Source organism: Lynx rufus, unplaced genomic scaffold (assembly GCF_022079265.1).
Source record: "Lynx rufus isolate CCGP_SWC_20201006 ecotype Redwood Valley unplaced genomic scaffold, mLynRuf1.p SCAF_6, whole genome shotgun sequence".
NCBI classification, from domain to species: domain Eukaryota; kingdom Metazoa; phylum Chordata; class Mammalia; order Carnivora; family Felidae; genus Lynx; species Lynx rufus.
In genome coordinates this window covers 112,787,285-112,809,789 of record NW_025814878.1, presented here as the reverse complement: position 1 = coordinate 112,809,789, position 22,505 = coordinate 112,787,285, and the positions used below count along the sequence as shown (strand labels likewise).

Below are 22,505 nucleotides of genomic sequence, written 5' to 3'. Positions count from 1 at the left end.
GTTTGTCCAAACCAGATCTAACCCTGAACCGTATACTACATCTGATTGTTATGTCTGTTAAAAACATTTTAATCTAGAATGACATCTTTTCTTGACTTGGTGAAGGAAAGGGGCCCTTTGTCCCAGCGACTCTCCCACCTTCTGGTTGTTTGCTGCCTTTTGCTTTCTTTAGCTTGATCCTCTTGTCCATCCTAGAACTTGATTGGATCCAAGTGGAACACTTTTGTTAAGAATAGGTCACAGTTGACTATGTCTATTTAATGTTAGCATCCTAGCAGGAGATACATAATACCCAATTGCTCCACCATCAATAATGCTAACATTTACCACTGTTAGAGTAGTGAAAGCCTGATAATTTCATCCTGCAGTTAACTTTTAAGAGAGGAAATCATCTTTACGGTTCACTTAACCTTGTTGAAGCTCAGTGTCCCCATTTGAAATGTGAACAATAGGATTATTGAATAGATCAAATAAATTAATGCATTCAAAGCACCTAGGACATAGTCAACATTCAAATAAGGTAGCAATTATTATTATTTTGGTTGCAACTCCACCACCAGAGAATATGGAACAGTAGAATCAAAAGCTCTACCTCTCCATTCCCAACATTTATTCCCCTTTTCTGAGCGGTCAGGCCATGTGGGAGTCTGATTGACCAGGCTGCAAGTTTGGCCATGTTGCTAGAACAGGTTAGATCTGTGGACAAGATATTTCTATCAATATCCTTTTATGTAAAAAGATAACTGCCATAAGTGGAGGACTTAGTATGTACAGATATTGCCCTAAACATTTTACAAGCATTTTCACATTTAATCGTTCCTTAAGCCCCACAAGTAAGAATTATTACCCATTATTTTCCAGTCGAGGAAAATGAGGCTCAGAAAGATTAGATAACTTTCTCAAGCAGCAAGGCTAGGAAGCGGGAGATGGGACTTGAAACTGGGGGGGTTCTATCATCTCCTAGGGTTAATGAGACTTAAGAAAGAGACGCCATGTAAAATCACTTGCACCAAGCTTATTGCTTTAGGAAACCTATTATTTCACAGTTGTCACCTTCTCAGCAAGCTGTCTTATTTAAAGTTGAAATTCTCCCTTCCTTGCGTCACTCCCCAACTCCCGCTCCTCCTCTACTCAACTCCATCTAACCTACTACATATTGACTTTATTATTTGTCTCCCCCAACTCCTAGGGCCTACTCCACGAGGGCAGGACATTTGTCTGTTTCGTTCACTGCTGTCTTCTCTCAGCATTTATAGCAGGGCCTGGCACATAGCAGGCGATCCTTAGAAAGTCGTCCAAAGAATGAATACCATGCTTCCGGGAAGCATCAAGAATCAGGATTACATGAGCGTGGATTGAACCTCGCAGGGACCCTTCGACCACCCCTTCCCGCCTAGCTGTAAGTGACTGGATGAAGAGAAAAGCCCCGCCCCTCGACCGGCCGCAGCGGGTAAGGCGGTCGCAGCGCAGCGCGGCGGCGGATTGGACGACTGGGTAGGGTTCCTGGAGTCGCGTTTGACTCATCGGTTCCGCGGCGTCGGCGCTTGTTGTGTGCGTCACTTCCGGGTGGCGCGGGACGGAGTGGCCAACGGTCTGCAAAGCAACATGCCTAAGTGAGTGGGGGCTCGAATCTGGGGGTGTTCGCGGTCACGGTCGCCATTGTGGCCCAGGAAGGGGAGTGCAGAGCGGATTCTAGCTCTTGAAGTTTCCCGGGAAGCGAGGGCGTGTGGGGGAGGGAGCCCGGGAGTTCTGGATACTGTCGTCTTTCGGTGTGTGTAGGTCGACCCCGCGCAACGCAACAGAAAAGCCTGGTTTGTGTCAGGTCGCTTAGATTGACGTCTTGGGATCGTGCATAGGTCTTGTTATATTTTACCTTCGTTGAACTGCCCACGTGGATGGGCATCTGTTAACTGGTTGTCGTCTTTTTCTCTATCTTCCACCCCTTTCCAGGTTTTATTGTGACTACTGCGACACATACCTCACCCATGACTCTGTAAGTAGTGTTTCTTTTCAGTTTCAAAACACCTTGTCTGTGAAAGATAAGATTTTGGGGGGGTATAAATGTGTGCTTTTCATGCTGTTGAGCTTTAAGTGCTCCTGCTTGGAAAAAATAACCTGGGTTTCTTTTCCTGCCTCCTTCCTGTAACTGGTTTCGTAATTTGAAGTGATTGGCCTTCCAGCAGTTAGTGTTTTGAGTTGAGACCCAAAATGATAAAACTGTAGCAGAATTGAAGGTGCAGAAAATTTACATGACAAGTAAAAATTGTAGGAACGTGTCCTAAAGTTCAAATATTTGATTGTGACAAGGCATTCAGACATTTGATTGATTAAACTGGAAAGAAATGCCCAAATTTAAAACCTGAGTGCTGTACTTCTATTTAATTAAAAACTGCTTAACAAATAATAACAACTAAGATTGAATATTTACTGTGTGTCAGGCAGTGTTCCAGATGCTTTGCCTGTATCATGTTGTTTAATGCTCATGATGAGCCTATATGGTTAGCATTATCTCCATTTTACAGAGGAGGAAACTGAGGCAGAGTATGGATTAATGACCGACTGGATGTTACTAAACCAGTAAGTTGTACAGAGCTGGAAGAAGAGCCTAGGCAGTATAACTTCAGGGTTTCTATGCCAGCAGCTCTCAAACATTTTTTGTCTCGTGGTCCTTTTACACTCTTGAAAATTACTGAGTTCTTTTATTATTATTATTATTATTATTATTATTATTATTATTATTTTAATGTTTATTTTTGAGAGAGAGAGAAAAAAGCATGAGTGGGGGAGGGACAGAGAGAGGGAGACGTAGAATCCGAAGCAGGCTTCAGGCTCTGAGCTGTCAGCACAGAGCTGGACACGGGGCTCAAACTGACAGAACTATGAGACCATGACCTGAACCAAGGTCGAACGCCCAACTAACTGAGCCACCCAGGCGCCGCAAAAATTACCAATTAAAAAAAATTCTTAAAAAGTTCTTAAGGGGCACCTGGGTGGCTCAGTCTGTTAAGCATCTGACTTCAGCTCAGGTCATGATCTCACAGTTCATGGGTTCGAGCCCCACATAGGGCTCTGTGCTGACAGCTTGGAGCGTGGAGCCTGCTTCAGATACTGTGTCTCCCTTTCTCTCTGCCTTTCCCTTGTTTGCACTCTGTCTCTCTCTCTCTCAAAAAATTAAAAAAGTTACAGGGCTTATATTGACTTAACTATTAATATTTGCTGTATTTGAAATATTTCTGTATTTGCTGTATTTAAAACCTACAATTTTAAAAATACTGATTGATTTGAAAGTAACAATAACAAACTTTTTATCTGTGATACAAATAACCTTTTTTTTTTTTTTTTTTTTTTTTTGGGACAGAGAGAGACAGAGCATGAACGGGGGAGGGGCAGAGAGAGAGGGAGACACAGAATCGGAAACAGGCTCCAGGCTCCGAGCCATCAGCCCAGAGCCTGACGCGGGGCTCGAACTCACGGACCGCGAGATCGTGACCTGGCTGAAGTCGGACGCTTAACCGACTGCGCCACCCAGGCGCCCCTACAAATAACCTTTTAAAATGAAAAATAGGAGCTTCCTCAGTGGCTCAGTCAGCTAAGCGACTGACTCTTGATCTCAGCTTACGTCTTGATATCAGGGTAGTGAGTTCAAACCCTGCCTTGGGCTCTGCACTGGACGTGGAGCCTACATATAAAATAATAACAGTAAAATAAAAGTGGAACGTAGCTATTTAGAAAAAATTAGTGTGAAGAATGGCATTGCTATAACCTTTTTGCAAACCTCTGTAATGTCTGACTTAATGGAAGACCACTGGATTCTTATGTTCTGGATTAAACTTGTTGCACTTTGTTTCGGTTCAATTATATGAAAAATCCAGCCTCCCGTGGATAAGGAGTTGGAAAAAAAGAGGAGTACCTTACTAGCCTTTTTAGATAATTGTGGATATTCTTTAATACTTTATGTTACTACACCCAGACTCAACACATGGTTAGTTGTAGTGTGGAAACTTAAACCATATCAGACTTTTCACACTCTGCTACATCAAAACTTGTTGGTCTGTCTTGCACTTTGAGTGAATCTTTTACCAGACAGGATTTTGTAACATGCTCTGGTCATATGGAAAATGAATATTGGAATATTGGTTCACTCAGTTACACAAATCTTCCAAGTGTTGACACATTTGATTATGTACCATAAAAATTCGCATTAATGAGGCTGTAATCAGAAATGGCTTTTAAAAAATTTTTTTTAATTAAATTACAATTTTTTTAATTAAAAAAATTTTTTTACTGTTTATTTTTGAGAGACAGAAACAGAGCATGAGTGGGGGAAGGACAGAGACAGAGACGGAGACACAGAATCTGAAGCAGGGTCCAGGCTCTGAGCTGTCTGCACAGAGTCTGATGCGGGGCTCGAACCACGAGCCGTGAGATGATGACTGAGCCGAAGTCGGATGCTCAACCTATGGAGCCACCCAGGGGCCCCAAAGTTTATTTATTCTTGAGAGAGAGGCAGTGCGCTAGTAGGGCGGGGACAGAGAGAAACAAGGAGGGGGAGACACAGAATCTGAAGCAGGCTCCGTGATGTCAGTGCAGAGCCTGATGGGGGGCTGGAACCCATGGACTGCGAGATCATGACCTGAGCCAAAGTTGGACGCTTAACCAACTGAGCCATCCAGGTGCCCCCAACCGTGATTTTTAAATCAGTTTTATTGAGTTAAACTTTATGTTAGGTTAAATGCATATGTTTTGTTTTTTTTTTTTTTTTAATTTTTTTTTTTCAACGTTTATTTATTTTTGGGACAGAGAGAGACAGAGCATGAACGGGGGAGGGACAGAGAGAGAGGGAGACACAGAATCGGAAACAGGCTCCAGGCTCTGAGCCATCAGCCCAGAGCCCGACGCGGGGCTCGAACTCACGGACCGCGAGATCGTGACCTGGCTGAAGTCGGACGCTTAACCGACTGCGCCACCCAGGCGCCCCTAAATGCATATGTTTTAAGTGCACAGTGTGATGACTTGGCAAATACTTAACAGTTTGCTGTGTGCATTGAGATAATAGAACATTCCATCACCCCAGAAAATTCCTTTGTGTTTTTTTGCAGTCAGTACCTTGTACCCTTGGCCCCGACTGATCTGGTTTTTATTATGAAAGATCAGTGTTACTGGTTTTAAAACTTGATATGAATGGAATTTTATAGTATATATTCTGTGTTTCTCTTTTTTTTTTTTTTTTTTTTTTGCTGAGCATGCTTTTGAGATTTGTCCATATTGTATCAGTGATTGGTTCTTTCTGATTAATATTCCATTGTACCATGAACATGTGATTATAACATGATTGAGATACTGCTTGTGAATTACATAGCATGGTGTCTGGTATGTGGTAGGTGTTAAATAAATGTTAACTTAAACATATGGTTATAACTGTGTGGAGTTTATCTTATATCAGTTTTACCTTGGTAAAGGTCTTAAAGAACAAAAGGATTAGTGGGCTAGAGACAAAAGTTTGTATGTGATTCACATAGTCTGTATTCTAGACCCATAGTCACTTAAAAGAAGATATTCTTATAAGCAGTATAATTTAGATGTATGTGGACTATATTATTTTGCTATAGAATGACCTAAGAAAGGGCATTAAAGGGGCGCCTGGTGGCTCAGTCGGCTAAGCATCCGACTTCGGCTTAGGTCATGATCTCACCATCCATGAGTTCAAGCCCCGCATCAGGCTCTGTGCTGACAGCTCAGAGCCTAGAGCCTGCCTCGGATTCTGTTGTCTCCCTCTCTCTCTGACCCTCCCTGTTCATGTTCCGTCTCTGTCTGTCTCAAAAATAGATAAACATTAAAAGAAATTTTTTTTAAGAAAGGGCATTAAAATGGCATTATGTTCTAGATCAGGAGTTTGCAAACTTTTCCTTAAAGTGCCACATTGTAATTATTTTAAGTTTGTGGACCATATAGTTTTTGTTGTGATGACTTTGTAGGGAAAAAAAAATAGTATAACTCAATTCTGCTTTGTAGGGGAAAAAAATAGTACATACACGAACGGATGTGGCTGTGTTCCACTAATTTGTTTTACAAAATCAGGTGGCCGGCCCATGGGCCATAGTTTGCGGACCTCTGATTTAGATAATATAGTAGATAAATTACCACAGTGTGTTATTGGATGATGTTTATAAATAATGCTTTAGCACCCAGCTTAAGCGTCTAGAGGTAGCCAGGCTACTTACATAAAGGAAAGGCTTTATAAAATTTCTAGTTTGGGAAACTTGTTTCTGCGACTGATCTGACCTTTTTGTTTTACAGCCATCTGTGAGAAAGACACACTGCAGTGGTAGGAAACACAAAGAGAATGTGAAAGACTACTATCAGAAATGGATGGAAGAGCAAGCCCAGAGCCTGATCGACAAAACAAGTATGTTTCAGTCTCTTGTTCTGATGCGGGAGAATGGTCCCATTCTTTCTCATCCCTGTCTCTGTTGTTTTGCACAGAAGCAACTCATTCTGACTGATAAATAGGAACATTCTGGTGTGTTGAATGAAAGAATTAGAAGGTCATTAGTTTCTCAGGGGATATAGGAACACATTAATATTAATTGTTGAGGTTAGAGCAATCAGGTATTGATTACATTGGGAAGCGGGGCAGAGAAGAATGAATTGCCTAATGATTCTTTATTGACACGGACCAGATTTTGTAGCCAATTTATGTGAAATCTTCCTTGTAGTGATCATAGGTTTTAGAACTATTTTCCTTTTGTAATAGGAAAAGGTGAGAGGTGGGTTTATAGTTAACCTTCAAAGACTCTGAGAGACTCTCAGTTTCTTAGTCTTGTAGTCCTGACAAAGACAACTGCTCAAAAAGGAAGCTGACGTGACACAATAATCTGGGTATGTTTTGGACCTCTGTTGGACATGCCATACTCTTTTTGTTTAATTAGGAAAATTTTTGTTTAGGTTAATTGAGTTCAAGACACAAGAAGTGAGCCTGGAGCCTGACACAGGGCTCGATCTCATGAACCATGGCATCATGACCCGAACCAAAATCAAGAGTTGAACGCTTAACCCACTGAGCCACTCGGGTGCCCCAGCATATTTTTAATTTTAATTCCAGTATGGTATGAGTATATATTTAAGTATTTATTTGTGACTTTTTGTAAAGCCCAAATAAATGATCTTCAGTTTCTTTTCATTTGTGCCTCATATTGTCAGAAAGAAAAAAGTTTTTTGTATTGGACATTTTTTAAGATCATACCTTCCTTCAGGGTGGGCTGTTTAAAATCTTTGGTTTCTCATTCATGTCTCTTCGCTCAGTACATTAATTTCAAAACCGGTAAACCATAATGACGGAAAGTTTTGTAAAGCCTGACCTTTGGGCAGGTATCACACTTTTTTTTTTTTTTTAAGTTTACTTATTTATTTTAAGAGAGCACGAGGGGGGGAGGGTCAGAAATAGAGGAGACAGAGAATCCCAAGCAGGCTTCTTGCTGTCAGCGCAGAGCCGGATGTGGGGCTTGAATTCATGAAACTGTGAGATCATGACCTGAGCCAAAACCAAGAGTCAGATGGTTAACCTACTGAGCCACCCGGGTGCGCCCCCAACATTTTTCAAACAAAACTGAATGGTTCAAATTGGTTGTAAACTACATCTACAGATTAAAGATGATTGCTTGTCTTTGGTAAGACATTGGTAGGTAAGAGGTCTTCACTCCAGGCTCACATAGTTAATTCAGCCATAGCAATATTGACTAAATAAATATAGGTTAGAAAACCCAAAGCAGTAAGCCAGTTAATTGTAATTTTTGCTGGTAAGTACTTACAGTTGATTTAAAAACTGTAGAGGCCATGATGTAGTAATCTTAAATGAATACTTTTTAGAGTGAAATCGTTGTGAAATGGAAGAAAAGGGATATTTTCGTAAATGGGTTGTTGAGTTCTTATTAGTGTGTGTTTTTTTTCTCCAAAGCTGCTGCATTTCAGCAAGGAAAGATTCCTCCTACTCCATTCTCTGCTCCTCCTCCTGCAGGGGCGATGATTCCACCTCCCCCTAGTCTCCGTAAGTTTATGGAATTTTTATCTTAACAGCTATAATTTAAGGGGGTGCAGATTATCCTTTGATTTTGTTGGATTATTTTACAGTTGGCTTTTGAATGCCCGTTGAATGAATACATAGACAGTAAAAGAAAACATCAGTGGTATAATTTCTGAAATGTCTGCAGAGTTACCTTCTGATTGCATTATTACTAGGATATTGTATTTATGACATCCCAAGCGGGTTCAAGACAGTTGATTCAGTGGAAAGGTCAGAATGTACCTGTGATTAGATGAGCTAATATATGAAGAGGTGTTGATGAGTACACTAAATTATTTATTGCTCTGAACCCAACACTGAAAGATTAAAGTGTAGCGGATCACCTCTTCAGCATTTCTTCCTATCTCCTAACCCACCTAACACAAATATATACACCTTGGGAAAACCAAGAATTGGACAGTTGAAAGTGGGGTGAATCAAAGGCCTCTCTTCTCCGAGGTTTTTTGTTTCTAAATGACAGAAGGAGATAACTAGGCCATAAGTTCCGTGGCTCTCCTGGAAGGGCTTAGGATTGAAATTGAATTCAGAAACCTAAAATCAGTCCTGTAAGTAGCCACGGATATGAACAGAAGCGGGCTGTTTATAATAGTTGCACACTAATGCAGGTAGACAACTAATGGCCCACCAAACCTTTCTTGGGCTTCCACCATCCTGGGGCTGGTCAGGCCTTGGGTCACAGCAGCTCTCAGGTTACCTGTCTGTCTTATTCTGTATCTTGGCTGGCTGGCACCCAGCCCCATTATTTTTAATAGTAGAATCTGTAGTATGAATGTGCCATAATTAACCTCACCATTTTCTTATTGTGGGACATTTAAGTTATTCCAAACTGTTGTAAATGATGCTATCAGGAATATCTCTGCATACACGTCAGTGTATTTCCAAAATATCTTTTAAAGATTTTGATTTTTTTTTTAAGTAAAAGAAGATATATATTTTTAAAAAATTTTTAATGTTTATTTTTGAGAGAGAGCAAGGAAGAGGTTAGAAAGAGAGGGATACAGAGGATACGAGGCAGGCTCTGTGCTGACAGTAGAGTCAATGTGGGGCTCGAACTCCCCAACTCTGAGATCATGACCTGAACCAAAGTTGGACATTTAATCGCCTGAGCTACCCAGGCGCCCCAGAGGTTTTGATTTTCTTAAAAACAGATCTGAAATTACTTACTTGTGGCTTAAATTTGTCAGGAACTCTACAGAAGGCATAATACCCTTTAAAAAAATATTTTAACTTTTGGAATTTTTTTTAACCTGTGCTGACTTCATTTTATGCTTCTGTCTAGGCAGTATTGTCCTTGTTTTTTAGTCATAAAGTTTTGTGGCATATTGATTTTTGTGGATCTACTGTTATAAAAGAAACCATAAGAAGTCTATTATTCTAGAACTTGGGCTGGGCCATGAGGCCCTACTAGTTTCATAGAAGAGGAGATGTTAATATGTAAGCATATCTTAAACTCAGCCCCCATTCGTTATTCCAGCGGGTCCTCCTCGCCCTGGTATGATGCCAGCACCCCATATGGGGGGCCCTCCCATGATGCCAATGATGGGCCCTCCTCCTCCTGGGATGATGCCAGTGGGACCTGGTAAGTTTGAATCTCTTTCCTTTTAGGATGCTCCATTGTGTTTTAGTCCTCCTTTTAAATGGAATTCTTAATACATTGTCTAAATGTGTTATTGCAGTAAATTATACTTGGTGAATCTGTAATGATAAAGAAAAATAAATATGTGTTTTAGCAGTATAATTGGATGATATCCAAAGGCCTTGTGCTACTAAAAACGGGATAAGGCTGCCTTTTTTTCCTTCTCCCTCCCTCCTGTTTCCTTGCCTCCTCCTGACTTGTGGTCATTTATAATGAAGAGAAAGGTAGTTGAGGTTTTCCAAAGGGGATAAGGTAGGTAAATAATTGTACTGCTACTTTCTTCAGTTTTGATCTGGAGCGGTGCTCTTTTTGCTGATTCAATCTTTAGTTAACTAGGCCAAATTAGTGTATGAAAAAGGCCTTAGCCCTGTAGTTAGTCGTTTATTCAGGAAGGGGGGAAAAACCCACCTCAAACATTGTATTTTAACATAAACATAAATATGTACTAATTTGCAGATTTTTCTGATACCTGGTCAGGGCCTTTGCTTTGAAAACGAGTCTACTGATTGGAGCACCATATATTTCTTGCCTAAACCGATAAACCGTACCCATAATGCATCCTTTACCAACTTTAGTTTCTATTTCTTTCAAGGTTAGAAACCTTGTGAGGCCATCTACTTCCAATCTTTTATAATTCTCTCACCTATCAAATTTGTGAGCACTTTTTGGGATAATTGTTTTTCTAAATATCCACATAGTTTCATGGAAACAGTTCTTTTTTATATACTCATTTTTGTTGACTTGCAGAAGTTAAATTCTATAATAAGAATAAATACAATAGACATAAGCCTACAACTCAACTGGTAAGACAAGGTGCAGAGGTATTAGATAGAGTAGCTTTTTAGCTAGAAGCATTCACTGTGCTTGCTACGGGTATCATTTAGAATGATAGGAGTAGGGGCGCCTGGGTGGCGCAGTCGGTTAAGCGTCCGACTTCAGCCAGGTCACGATCTCGCGGTCCGGGAGTTCGAGCCCCGCGTCAGGCTCTGGGCTGATGGCTCAGAGCCTGGAGCCTGTTTCCGATTCTGTGTCTCCCTCTCTCTCTGCCCCTCCCCCGTTCATGCTCTGTCTCTCTCTGTCCCAAAAATAAATAAACGTTGAAAAAAAAAATTTTTAAAGAATGATAGGAGTAGAGTATAGGTAAGAGTTCCTTATGAAGCCAAAACAAAGTGATTTAGATGATGTCTTTTGCATTCTTTTTTTTTTTTTCCCCTCTTTTTTGAGAGTGAGAGCGAGCCTGTGTGCACTCTGCATGTGGAGGAGAGGCAGAGGAAGAGGGAGAGAGAATCTTAAGCAGGCTCCATGCCCAGCCTGGAGCTCTGTTTTGCTACCCTGAGATCATGACCTGAGCCACCCAGGCATCCCTTCTTTTGCATTCTTAAATCAAGGTCACAAATTCAAATTCCTAGAGGGTTTAGGGATATAGCGAACTGGGAATGCATGACACACCTAAAGATAAGGCTTCTAGAACTTAGCTTCAGCCTGCAGTTGACATTTGAGAATGCAGGCTTGGTGTTGCCAGTTCTCCTGAGTATTTTGTTGTTTTCACCAGGATAAAATAATACTGTGGGATTTGAATTAAAATAATTAGTTCAGGGTGGGCAAGGATAAGAATGGGTTGGCATGAGATAGAACGTTGGCCATGGGTGAATAATGATGGAAGCTGGATGATGGGTACATGGATGTCCATTATACTTTTTTCATTCTTGTGTATGTTTGAATATTTCCATAACAAAAAGTTGAAAAAGGGTATCTAGACTTACTAGTAATTAGACTTCTTAGTTGCCAGTGTTGGCAACTGATTGAAAGTAAATGTACTGTGGAGACCAAAGTAAACAAGTTTTCAGGTGCCTCGTTTTCAGTCTTTGGTCTAGATGAGTTTCTTCTAGGAAATGCTGAATATAGGTTATGTTATGTTGGGGTTTTTAATAAGATCCTTAGAAGTTTAGTATTATTTTCTGTTCCTTTTGAAATTGATCTTAAAAACATTTGTACCTGTTGAATTTTGTGTCTTTGCATATACTTGTGTTTTACTTTTTGTGATAAGGCTGTATTCGGCTTTGAATATAGTTTTCTCTTGAACTATTACAAACCTTTCATCAAAATGGTTTAGTAAGTAATTAGGTAAATTTTTATATTTGAAGAGAAGATCTATAACATGAAAACCATGAGGCATAAAAATAAAATGAATACCCGTGAACCCACCACTCAGCTGAGGAAGTAGAATATTGCCAATTCTGTGAAGCTGCCTGTACTCCTCCCCAACCCCCACCTCTGCTGGCCCTCCTTTCCCTGGCTCATTTATTTGGCTGGTGTATTGATGGGACACTTCAAAAAAGTCCTTAACAGTTTCTAAAATGAATTAGAAAAATTAGATTTGTGTGTGTGTGCTAATTGTTGTAAATCACATTATTGCCTGTTTTTCTTGACTTGAGCGAAGTATGGTTACTAACAGGTTCTCAGCATGGGCCTCCTGCTCACCTTTCCTACAACTCCGAACAAACGCTTAGTGGTAAGATTGTCCTCTGTGCCTGTGTACATTCATGAAATAGCTCCTGGTTATATGGTGGATAGAACTGATTAAGAGAGCTGACTGGGTAACATGTGACTTAGTTGTGAATTTCCCTGAGTGAGAAAAGGTCAATTTAGGGAACTAGTGTCCCTGGTGGTTTCTGGAAAGCACTCTATTAATAGTTCCCCCTTACTATCATTAGATCATGATTCCCATACGGTTCTTGTGTTGACCTTTGTTCTTTGTTTGAGAATGTCTAAGTAATTTACAGATGTGATGAATTTGTTGCATTTCTTCTGTCAAGTATGTCTTTCTTCCAGCATTTTGCAGGGGGGCTACTTTTTGTCTTTAATTGAAGTCCCATTAAGCTCTCATAAGTAGTAGTTTCTGACTCTCTTTTTCCCTTTTCTTTGTTTTGTCCTGCAGCTCCTGGAATGAGGCCGCCTATGGGAGGCCACATGCCAATGATGCCTGGGCCCCCAATGATGAGACCTCCCGCCCGTCCCATGATGGTACCCACTCGGCCAGGAATGACTCGACCAGACAGATAAGGAGAGACAGGAACCTCTTTATATCCATTTTATATTACTTGTTCTTCACCAGGAGATCATGGTGCTGTGACTCTGGGTGTTTTCTAACAGCATGACAAGGAAGACTTGCTCCCCCTTCCTATCAAACAGAGAATAGTTTTTGCAAGGGAGTAGTAGGACAAAAAAAAAAAGCAATTTCCATTTGTATCGTGAAATGTGAAAATAAAATTGTCAACTGTTTTAGTTAAAAATGTGTTCCCTTTTTTCTCCCCTCTGTATTCCTTGTGCATCATAAAAGAGATGAGTATTCCAGTTGTATTTCTCTAACTCATTCTCTCTTTAGCATGCCCTCTTCTGCATGACATTTTTTCCCCCTTAGCTATGGAGTGAGTCCCTTTGGACACCCTGCCTTTATTTAGTAAAGTTTTCATGTGCAAGATTTGGTAAATCTAACACTTGTAGAGCTTTATTGTTGATTAAAATAATAAATAGCACAATTGGTTACTTTTTCACATGAACAGCATTTGGGGTAGTAAGTGGAAAATTTTAAGTCTTCTGCTGAAGTAGGGAAAAAGACTTTTCAGTGTGTGCATGTCAGCTAAAGATGGCAAGAATGGCCTTAACCTCAGCTTCTCGTTTCTCTTAGTTCCTCTTTTTCATGGGTTTCAGTAATCAGAAAACTTTCTAATAGCCATGGTAAAATTATGCAGATTTCCATGGTACAGAAGTTGTCTACAGAATGTCATTTGTTATATCACTGGGCTACTAAGTGGGATATTTTCAGAGCAACATTTAGAAAGTAAGCCATTGGCACTGTTCGTATTCAGTTTGATGTAAAATCTGAACTGCTATTTCACATTGCAAATGGGAATAAAAATTGTAATCTTTGGGGAGGGCAGTTTAGCCGTATCTATCAAAATTACCTTTGACTTAACATTTCCATATCTAGGAATTTATTCTACAGATAGACTTGCGTATGTACAAAATAACATGTACAAGATTATGAGTTGTAGCAAAAGATTGGCAATAACATACGTGTCCATCGAAGGGGCCTGATTTATCAAGTATGATAAATCTACCAAATGGCATATACTAGGCATGTTAAAATAGAATAAAGAAGCTCTCTGTGGGGAAAGATCTCCAAGATACACATTGTTTTGAACCTTGATTTGTTCAAAATGTATTATTCACTGCTGTTCTTATTTAAAGGAAATATCTACGTACCTGTGTACGCATAAAGGATCTTTGGAAGGACATATAAGCAACTGGTAATACTGGTTGCCAATGAAGAGTAGGTGGGTGGCTGGGGGACGGGGATGAGTGAGAAAGGCTTGTCACCTTTTTGTATCTTTTGGATTTTGAATCATTACATGTAAAACAAAACGGGGGGCTCCTGGGTGGCTCAGTTGGTTAAGTGTCCAACTTCTGCTCAGGTCACGATCTCATGGTTCGTAGGTTCAAGCCCCGTGTTGGGCTCTGTGCTGACACCTCAACCTGGAGCCTGCTTTCAATTCTGTGTTTTCCTCTTTCTTTGCTCCTCCCCTGCTTATGCTCTCTCTCTCTCTCTCTCTCTCTCTCTGTCTCTCAAAAATAAATAAACATTGGAAAAAATAAAACTATCTTTGCCATCTGAGGTTATTGTTATAGTGATTTTATGGTAGAAGGTGCCCTAAACCAGAAGTTACAACCTGGCTGATTATTAGAATCGTGGGGGATCATTTTTTAAAACAAAGATTCCAGATTTTGATTTAATATATCTGGGGTGAGGCTTAGGAAATTCGCTATTTTGGAAAGCTCCCTGGGAAATGTTTATTATTAGTGGGTTGGGCAAACTCTTAGGATCTATTTTACTCAGGAATATAATACTGGAGGTATGTGTGTGTCTATACTTTTTTATAAATTTGTAGCTAGAAATTGAAATAGCACTAGGTGGATAGCTTTTTTCCCCTAGAAACTTGAAGAGGGGCTAATTTAGGCAAATAACCTTACCTAGGTAAACAAGTAGTTAAAAATAGGCATCCTGATAGGGATGATTTTGTGCTCTGTCTCTAAAAGCTGAGTCAATTTCCTAATCTGAGCCTTTGCTAGGACTACTTGTTGCTTTTTAGTTTCTCATTGTTACATCTTTTAAAGAAGGACTTATCAGAAATTGATTATTTATATATCTGACTTTTATAGCTCAGAATTTTTATTTAAATCTGCAGACTTAGGTTGTTAGAGGAAACTGCCAACTGAGCTTAACATGTGACTCAGCAAGTTTGTGGTTTGGATGGCTCTGTCAGGCTCAAGGTGCTGAGGCTGGCTTTTGTATATACACAGAAAGCCCACAGGTACCTATTTTATTTTTTAAAATAGCCTCAGGTACTTAGGAATAACCTCGGTCTTCCTAAAAGGAAGCTTTTTCCAAAGTATGTTTTTAAGGTTGAATATCCATTCTAGAAACACCCTTCCTTCCTTCCTTCCTTCCTTCCTTCCTTTCTTCAAAGTTTTTATTTGTAAGTAATCTCCACACCCAGTGTTGAGTCTTGAACTCAGCCTGAGATCAAGAGTTGCACACTCCAACTGAACAAACAAGGGGCCCCAAAACATTTCTTCGAAGAACGTGTTTTTATATAGCTTTAGAAAAACAGTGTGATGAATTAAAAGTTTAACAAACTTTACAATGAACACAAGTAGGAATAAATAGTTCGAAGTTTCTTTTTGTCTTTTTTTTTTTTTTTTTTTTTTTTCAACGTTTATTTATTTTTGGGACAGAGAGAGACAGAGCATGAACGGGGGAGGGGCAGAGAGAGAGGGAGACACAGAATCGGAAACAGGCTCCAGGCTCTGAGCCATCAGCCCAGAGCCTGACGCGGGGCTCGAACTCCCGGACCGCGAGATCGTGACCTGGCTGAAGTCGGACGCTTAACCGACTGCGCCACCCAGGCGCCCCTCTTTTTGTCTTTATTAACTCCTTCAAAGTCAAACTGGGGCACCTGGGTGGCTCAGTTGATTAAATGTGTGACTTTGGCTCGGTCATGAACTCATGGTTTGTGGGTTCCAGCCCCACGTTGGGCTCTGCTGACAGCTCAGAGCTTGCTTCGGATTCTCTGTCTGCCTCTGTTTCTCTGCCCCTCCTCTGCTCATTTTCTCTCTCTCGCTCTCTCCCTCTCTCTCTCTGTCTCTCAAAAATAAATAAACATTAAGAAAACCTCTTAAAAGCCAAACTTACAGCTAACGATCATAAGACATTTCCTTTGTAAGAGGCTGTGAAGAACCCAAACTTATTTACTGCTGTTGATCTATGCCTTTACACATCTGGTTTTAATTGTAAAATATGAATTGACTATGATGTGAGATTTGTATAGTGCAAACAAGAATGCCACTAGATCTCAAGAATTGAAGAAGTTAGCGTAGATGTGGGGTAACATACTTTCTTCCTTTTCTGTGGGGAGATCTAGAGTCACTGAAGTGCATTTGAAGTCTAAGCTAGCATCATTTCCACTCCCTTGGCTTTAGTGGTTTGTCAGAATGCCAGTCCCCTTAATTCCCAGCTGCATGAGAAATGGGATCCTTGCATAGAGCCACAGGCTAATTTGGTCATCCTGTATGGAAAAAGTCCGGTGGTGATTAAGTGTGTGTCCCAATTAAGTAGCTTCGGTCAGATGGTATCTTTTAGGTTCCTGGATACATTTGGTGAACAGAAGAAAAAAGCCTGGCCTGCCTGAGGTTTTTCTGACAGAAGTGTCCTGAATAAATGTTATCTAACAGGGGTCATTTCTTTCCCTCCCAATTGAAAACTTAAGCGTTAGATTTTCTGGCAGAGAATCAAATAAAACATCCAGAACAGTCCATTAGACAGGTGCAGGATTAAGGTAATCTGCATACTGCTTATTGTCCTCACTCTTTAGGGGTGGGAGGGATTTCAGACTTAACAGAAAAGTTGGCAAGAAAAGAACTGTACAAAGAACACTTAGATACCTTCTGACCAGGGTATCCGCTATTGGCATTTCACTTCATTTGTTTGATTATTTGTGTACGTGTTTTCTCCCTCTCTCCCTCTCTCTGTATATACACGTATATATTTTTTTCCTGAACCATTTGAGAGTAAGTTGCTTGTATCATGCCTCTTACCATAAATACTTAACGTATGTATTTCCTAGGAATGAGTACATTTTCTTACACAACCATGGTTTAGTTATCAAGCTCAAAAAAATGTAAACTTTACTCAATAATTTAATCTACCCACCATATTTCATTTTTGTCCATTGATCCAACATGGCCCTTACAGTTTTTTCCCCTTTCCTGTACAGGATCCTCTCTAGAATCATGTACTTTATTTTTTGGTCAGATTTCCTTAGCCTCCTTTAATCTAGAACAATTCTCAGCCTTTGTCTTTTATGACCACCTTTTTTTTAAATACAGTGTTCCTCATTTCTCATTTTGGATTTGCCTGATGTTTTCTCAGGATTACATTCTGGTACATGTCCTCAGCTCTGTCCCTAGGATATCACATCTGTAGGCAGGCCTACAGGGTCCGTCTGCCCCTCGGTGATGATAATTTTGATGACCCATCAAGGTGTTTTCCAATTTCTCCATACGTGTTCTTTTTGAATAAGTGTCTTTCCTCAGCTGCCGTTTAAGAAAAGCCCATTAACTTAGTGCTCATCTAATAATAAGACTTTGAACACAGCATAGGAAGCCAAGATCTCAAATCCCTTTGTAAGGACTTTTATTCAGCTTTCACAGTGACACTGAGAAACAGGTCTAAAACTTTCCCCTTTTCTTTGCCTGCACATCGCATCCTAGTAACTTTGGTGGCGGGGGAAAGGGGGGCTAGTTGTTGAAAGAATAAAGAAGTAAAATGTAGGACAAAGAACTTTACCTCAGTGTTCAAATGCTACATTTCTCCTCTTTCTATCCCTTTTATCTCTTAGGCCTCTGCTGGTGCAGTGAAACAGGTAGAGAGAGACAAAAAGATGAGTAAGGTAATAGAGCCTAGAATGGCAGGCAGAATTACTACTTGCCCACCCCAGTATCTATTACTGTCTGTAATCACAGAACCCCTAATTGTTTTTAAAGTTTATTTAATTTGAGAGTGAGAGAGAGAGAGAGAGAGAGTTCGAGCAGGGGCGGGGCAGAGATTGAGGGAGAGAGAATCCCAAGCAGGCTATGTGCTATATGCGCAGAACCTGAACCGGGGCTTGATCCCATGACCCTGGGATCACCATCTGACCTGAGCTAAAGTCAGCCGCTTAACCAACTGAGCCACCTAGACGCCCCTAGAACCCCTAATTTCTTATCTGCATCCATGCCCTTCAGCAATGAATAACACATTTGCCATAGCTTTTAGTTAGGTGAGGCCACATGGCAGGAGAGAACATGTCTGTTTTTCCCGCCATTTTTCTTTCCTGTTGATAGGAATGTGGATATGATGTTTGTTTGAAATGTAAACAACATCTTGTACCACAAACTGGCAACTAAGGATGATGTTAGCAAGATAGAAGGAAGGAGTCTAGGTCCCTAATGATTGAAGAGCTGCCTGAACTGCCTACCTCAGACTTCTTTTACATGAAAGGGATATAAACATATTTTTTGTTGAAGTCTTGTCATTTTTTGAGTTTTCTGTTACATGCAGATGAATCTAACCTGACTGATTAAAAAAAAGAGATGCTTGGGGTGCCTGGGTGGCTCAGTCGGTTGAGCATCCAACTTCGGCTCAGGTCATGATCTCGCGGTCTGTGAGTTTGAGTCCCGCGTCAGGCTCTGTGCTGACGGCTCAGAGCCTGGAGCCTGCTTTGTGTCTCCCTCTCTCTCTGCCCCTCCCCTGCTCATGCTCTGTCTCACTCTGTCTCAAAAATAAAAATAAAAATGTTAAAAAAAAAAAATTAAAAAAAAAAAGAGATGCTCAAGGAGAAGAGTAATATTGATGAATTTGTCCTGCTGGAAGTCAGACAGTAAGAAATAACACTGTTGTATGATACATGCTGTAAAGTAGGAGACATAGGGAGTGCCAGATCAGGGGTGGCTGCGGAGATGACATGAAGGGGTGGGGCTGGGGGAGCCATGGAGATGTCTAGGGCATAAGCTTTCCAGGTAGAGGAAACAGCAAGTACAAAGACTCTGAAGTAGAAGTCTACTTAAAGTACTTCCGGACCATCAGGGAAGTCGGTGTGGCTCAGAACAGCTAGAGCTGTTGAGAGGGGTGGACACATTCATTGCCTTGATTGTGGTGGTGATGTCACTGGTGTGTGTATATGTCAAAACTTTAAAAACTGTGTGCTTTTCTGTATGTCAATCATACCTCAGTAAAGTGGTTTTATTTTTTAACTTTTTTTTTTTTTAACGTTTATTAATTTTTGAGACAGAGAGAGACAGAGCATGAACAGGGGAGGAGCAGAGAGAGAGGGAGACACAGAATCTGAAACAGGCTCCAGGCTCTGAGCTGTCAGCACAGAGCCCGACGCGGGGCTCGAACTCACAGACTGTGAGATCATGACCTGAGCCGAAGTCGGACGCTTAACTGACCAAGCCACCCAGGCACCCCAGTAAAGTGGTTTTAAAAACGTCATAGCTATCACAAACTAGAAAACTACTCTCGAGAATCCTAATAGGCAATGATAACCCATCTCAGCTTCTCAACACTCTTGCTCTTGAGTTCTCTATAAAATCACCTTTCCTTGTTTGCATACTCTTATCCTTCTCTGGGTATAGGTGGGTAGAATATTGCTCAGTAATAAGAAGGAATAAACTACTGATAAAACAACTTGATGGATCTCAAGGGCAGTATGCTTGAGTGAAAAAAACCACTCTGAAAAGTCACATACTGCTTGTTTCCATTGATGACAAAATCACCAAGATGAAGAACAAATTAGTGGTTGCTAGGGGTTAGGGATGTGTTGGGAGTGAGGAGAGTAGGAAATGTCTGTAAAAAGGTAGCGTGAGGGAGATTTTTATAGTGACCGAGAAGTCTGTATCTTGATTGTGGTAGTAGTTATATAAGTCTATCCATGTGATTAAATGAGGAATTATACACACCTATCAATATTGTGCTCTTTTTTTTTTTTTGTTTTTAAAGTTTACTTATTTTGAGAGAGACAGCAGAGGAGGGGCACAGAGAAAGGGAGAGAAAAAGAATCCCAAGCAGGCTCTGTGCTGTCAGCATGGAGCCCAACGTGGGGCTTGAACCTATGAACAGTGAGATCATGACCTGAGCTGAAACCAAGAGTCCAAGTTGGGAAGTTGGATTTGGATGTAAATTTTAAAAAATAAACAATAAAATTAAAAAAAAAAAAAAGTGACTCATTTTGAGAGGGTGTATGTGTGCTCGCAGGGGAGGGGGGGCAGAAAGAGGGAGAGAGAATCCCGCTATCCACGCAGAGCCTGATGCAGGCCTCCATCTCATAAACTATGAGATCATGACCTGAGCTGAAATCAAGAGACATAACGCTTAACCGACTGAGCCACCCAGGAGCCCCACAGTAAGGTTTTTTTTAATTAATCATCTTTTAATTTACACCCAAGTTCGTTCGCATATAGTGCAACAGTGATATCAGGAGTAGATTCCTTAATGTCCCTTACCCATTTAGCCCATCCCCCCTCCCACAACCCCTCCAGCAACCCTCTGGTTGTTCTCTATATTTAAGAGTCTCTTATGTTTTGTCCCCCTCCTTGTTTTTATATTATTTTTGCTTCCCTTCCCTTATGTTTATCTGTTTTGTGGCTTAAAGTCCTCATATGAGTGAAGTCATATGATATTTGTCACAGTAAGGTATTTTTTTAAAAAGGTATATATATTGTTTTTTTCAGACATAATGCTATTGCACACTTAATAGACTACAGTATACTATAAACTTACATTTAGTAAGAAACCAAAAAACTTATTTGACTTGTCTTATTGTGATATTTGCTTTATTGTGGTGGTCTGGAAGGAACCAAACTCAGCCTGCAATATCTCTGAGATATGCCTGTATTCATTTCCTGGGTTTTATGTTTTATTGTAGTTATGTAAGATGTAACCATTGCAGGAAAGCGGGTGAAGGGTACACAGGGCTTCTCTGTATGATCTTCACAACTTCCTATGAATCTATAACTAATTCAAAATAAAATGTTAAAAACATTAAAGAAAATGTTTGGACTTAGGCTTCCAGAATGATGGAGTAGATGTGCTTTTCCCTATCCTACTGCTAAGTATAACTAAAACCCTAGAATGAATGTGTGTGTATGCGTCTGTGCACGGTGTGTGTGTGTAAAACAAGCATAAGAAGACTGAAAGGTGGAAAGAAGGCAGACCTTGGGACCCAAGGAACAACATAATGAGCTCTCGATTTTTCTTTTTGCTTCATATATCCCAGACTTGGGAGCAGAAGAAGCTAGCAACCAAGAAATACTGATAGGCCATAGACAAAGCACACCCCAAGAAAAGCCTGCTTGCTTTCTTTTAAAAAAGTCTTTTAAATGTTTATATATATTTTTGAGAGAGTGTGTGTGAGCAGGGAGGGGCAGAGAGAGAGGGAAATACAGAATCCAAAGTAGGCTCCAGGCTCTGAGCTGTCAGTACAGAGCCCAACGTTGGGCTTGAACTCACAAACCCAGAGCTCATGACCTGCACTGAAGTCGGATACTTAACCAACTAAGCCACCCAGGTGCCCTGGAAAGCCTGCTTTCTACGGCCAGAGGACTAGAAAAGAGACAGCAAGATAGAAAACTTTTAGACAATAACCACTTTACTCCAGCCAAACACCACAGAAAAAACCCTGGCCCTATTCCTACTTGTGCCACAAAGACCAAGCGGGGCACTTACTCTTCTACCTTTGTGAGGCTGTATTGAAAGTCCCCAGTATTGAAATTCCCCAAACTCCTGCTGGGGTGGTATCAGAGAAGGCCAAATAAGGAGCTGAGATTAGCACCCCCATCAGTCAACAAGGCACCCAGCCTTCCTGACAGAGGTAATGGCAGAAGAGGCCTAGGTAGGACCTTAAGGACTTTCAACAATGTCCAGTGGTCACGAGGCTGCACGCACCCCCATGTCAGTGGATCCCTTATGAGGGGCTGTGTGCTACACCCTGCTAGGGAAGTATACGTTGAGCCCTACTAGAGAGCCAGAACGCCCGTCTTAGCCTAGCAGTAATGAGGAACCCTTCCCTTGTGTGTCCAAGGAGGCTGATTGTCAACCTGGACTTCTATATAGCTTCACCTGACAGTAGCAAGAGGGCCCCTCTCCATTTTGCCAGACCAGTGTGAGAAAAAGTCAGCAAAACAGAAGGTTTAAATAAGATCCAGAGTCTTCTAATACGAAAATGTCCAGGTTTCAATCTAAAATCACTCATCATACCAAGAATCAGGAAGATCTCAAATTGAATTTAAAAAAGGTAATCAGTAGATGTCAATACTAAGATGGCAGAGAGGCTAGAATTATTTGACAAGATTTTAGAGCAGCTATCATAAAAATGCTTCGATGAGCAACTATGAACATGCTCAAAACCAATGAAGAAATAGAAAGTCTCAGCAAAGAAATAGAAGACATGAAGAAGAAGCAAATGGTAATTTTGGAATCAAAAAACAAAAAATTCAATGGATGGGCTTAACAGCAAACAATCAGTAACATGAAATAATCAGTAAACTCAAGCATAGAACAGTAAAAATACCCAGTCTGAACAATAGAGAGAAAATAAACTTAAAAAAAAAAGGTAGAACTTCAGGGACCTGTGGGACATAACAAAAGTCTAATATTCATGTTGTCAGAGCCCCAGGAGGAAAAAAAGGAAA

At 40.6% G+C, this 22,505-nt stretch overlaps 1 protein-coding gene across 1 annotated transcript; it reads left to right on the top strand.

Moving 5' to 3' along the window:
* Window positions 1-1,547: 1,547 nt before the first annotated feature.
* SNRPC (small nuclear ribonucleoprotein polypeptide C) lies at window positions 1,548-13,009 on the top strand. The gene is made up of 6 exons (XM_047102897.1): window positions 1,548-1,613; window positions 1,951-1,993; window positions 6,298-6,406; window positions 7,955-8,044; window positions 9,555-9,659; window positions 12,655-13,009. The coding sequence occupies exons 1-6, from the start codon at window positions 1,606-1,608 to the stop codon at window positions 12,777-12,779; spliced, it is 480 nt and encodes a 159-aa protein (XP_046958853.1). The 5' UTR covers window positions 1,548-1,605; the 3' UTR covers window positions 12,780-13,009.
* The last annotated feature ends 9,496 nt before the right edge of the window (window positions 13,010-22,505 follow it).

Bases quoted from the DNA above. Each gene is read 5' to 3' on its own strand.
- SNRPC (XM_047102897.1), top strand. The intron at 6,407-7,954 runs GTATGTTTCAGT...TTTTCTCCAAAG, and splicing joins GAGCCTGATCGACAAAACAA to CTGCTGCATTTCAGCAAGGA. The intron at 8,045-9,554 runs GTAAGTTTATGG...TCGTTATTCCAG, and splicing joins TCCACCTCCCCCTAGTCTCC to CGGGTCCTCCTCGCCCTGGT.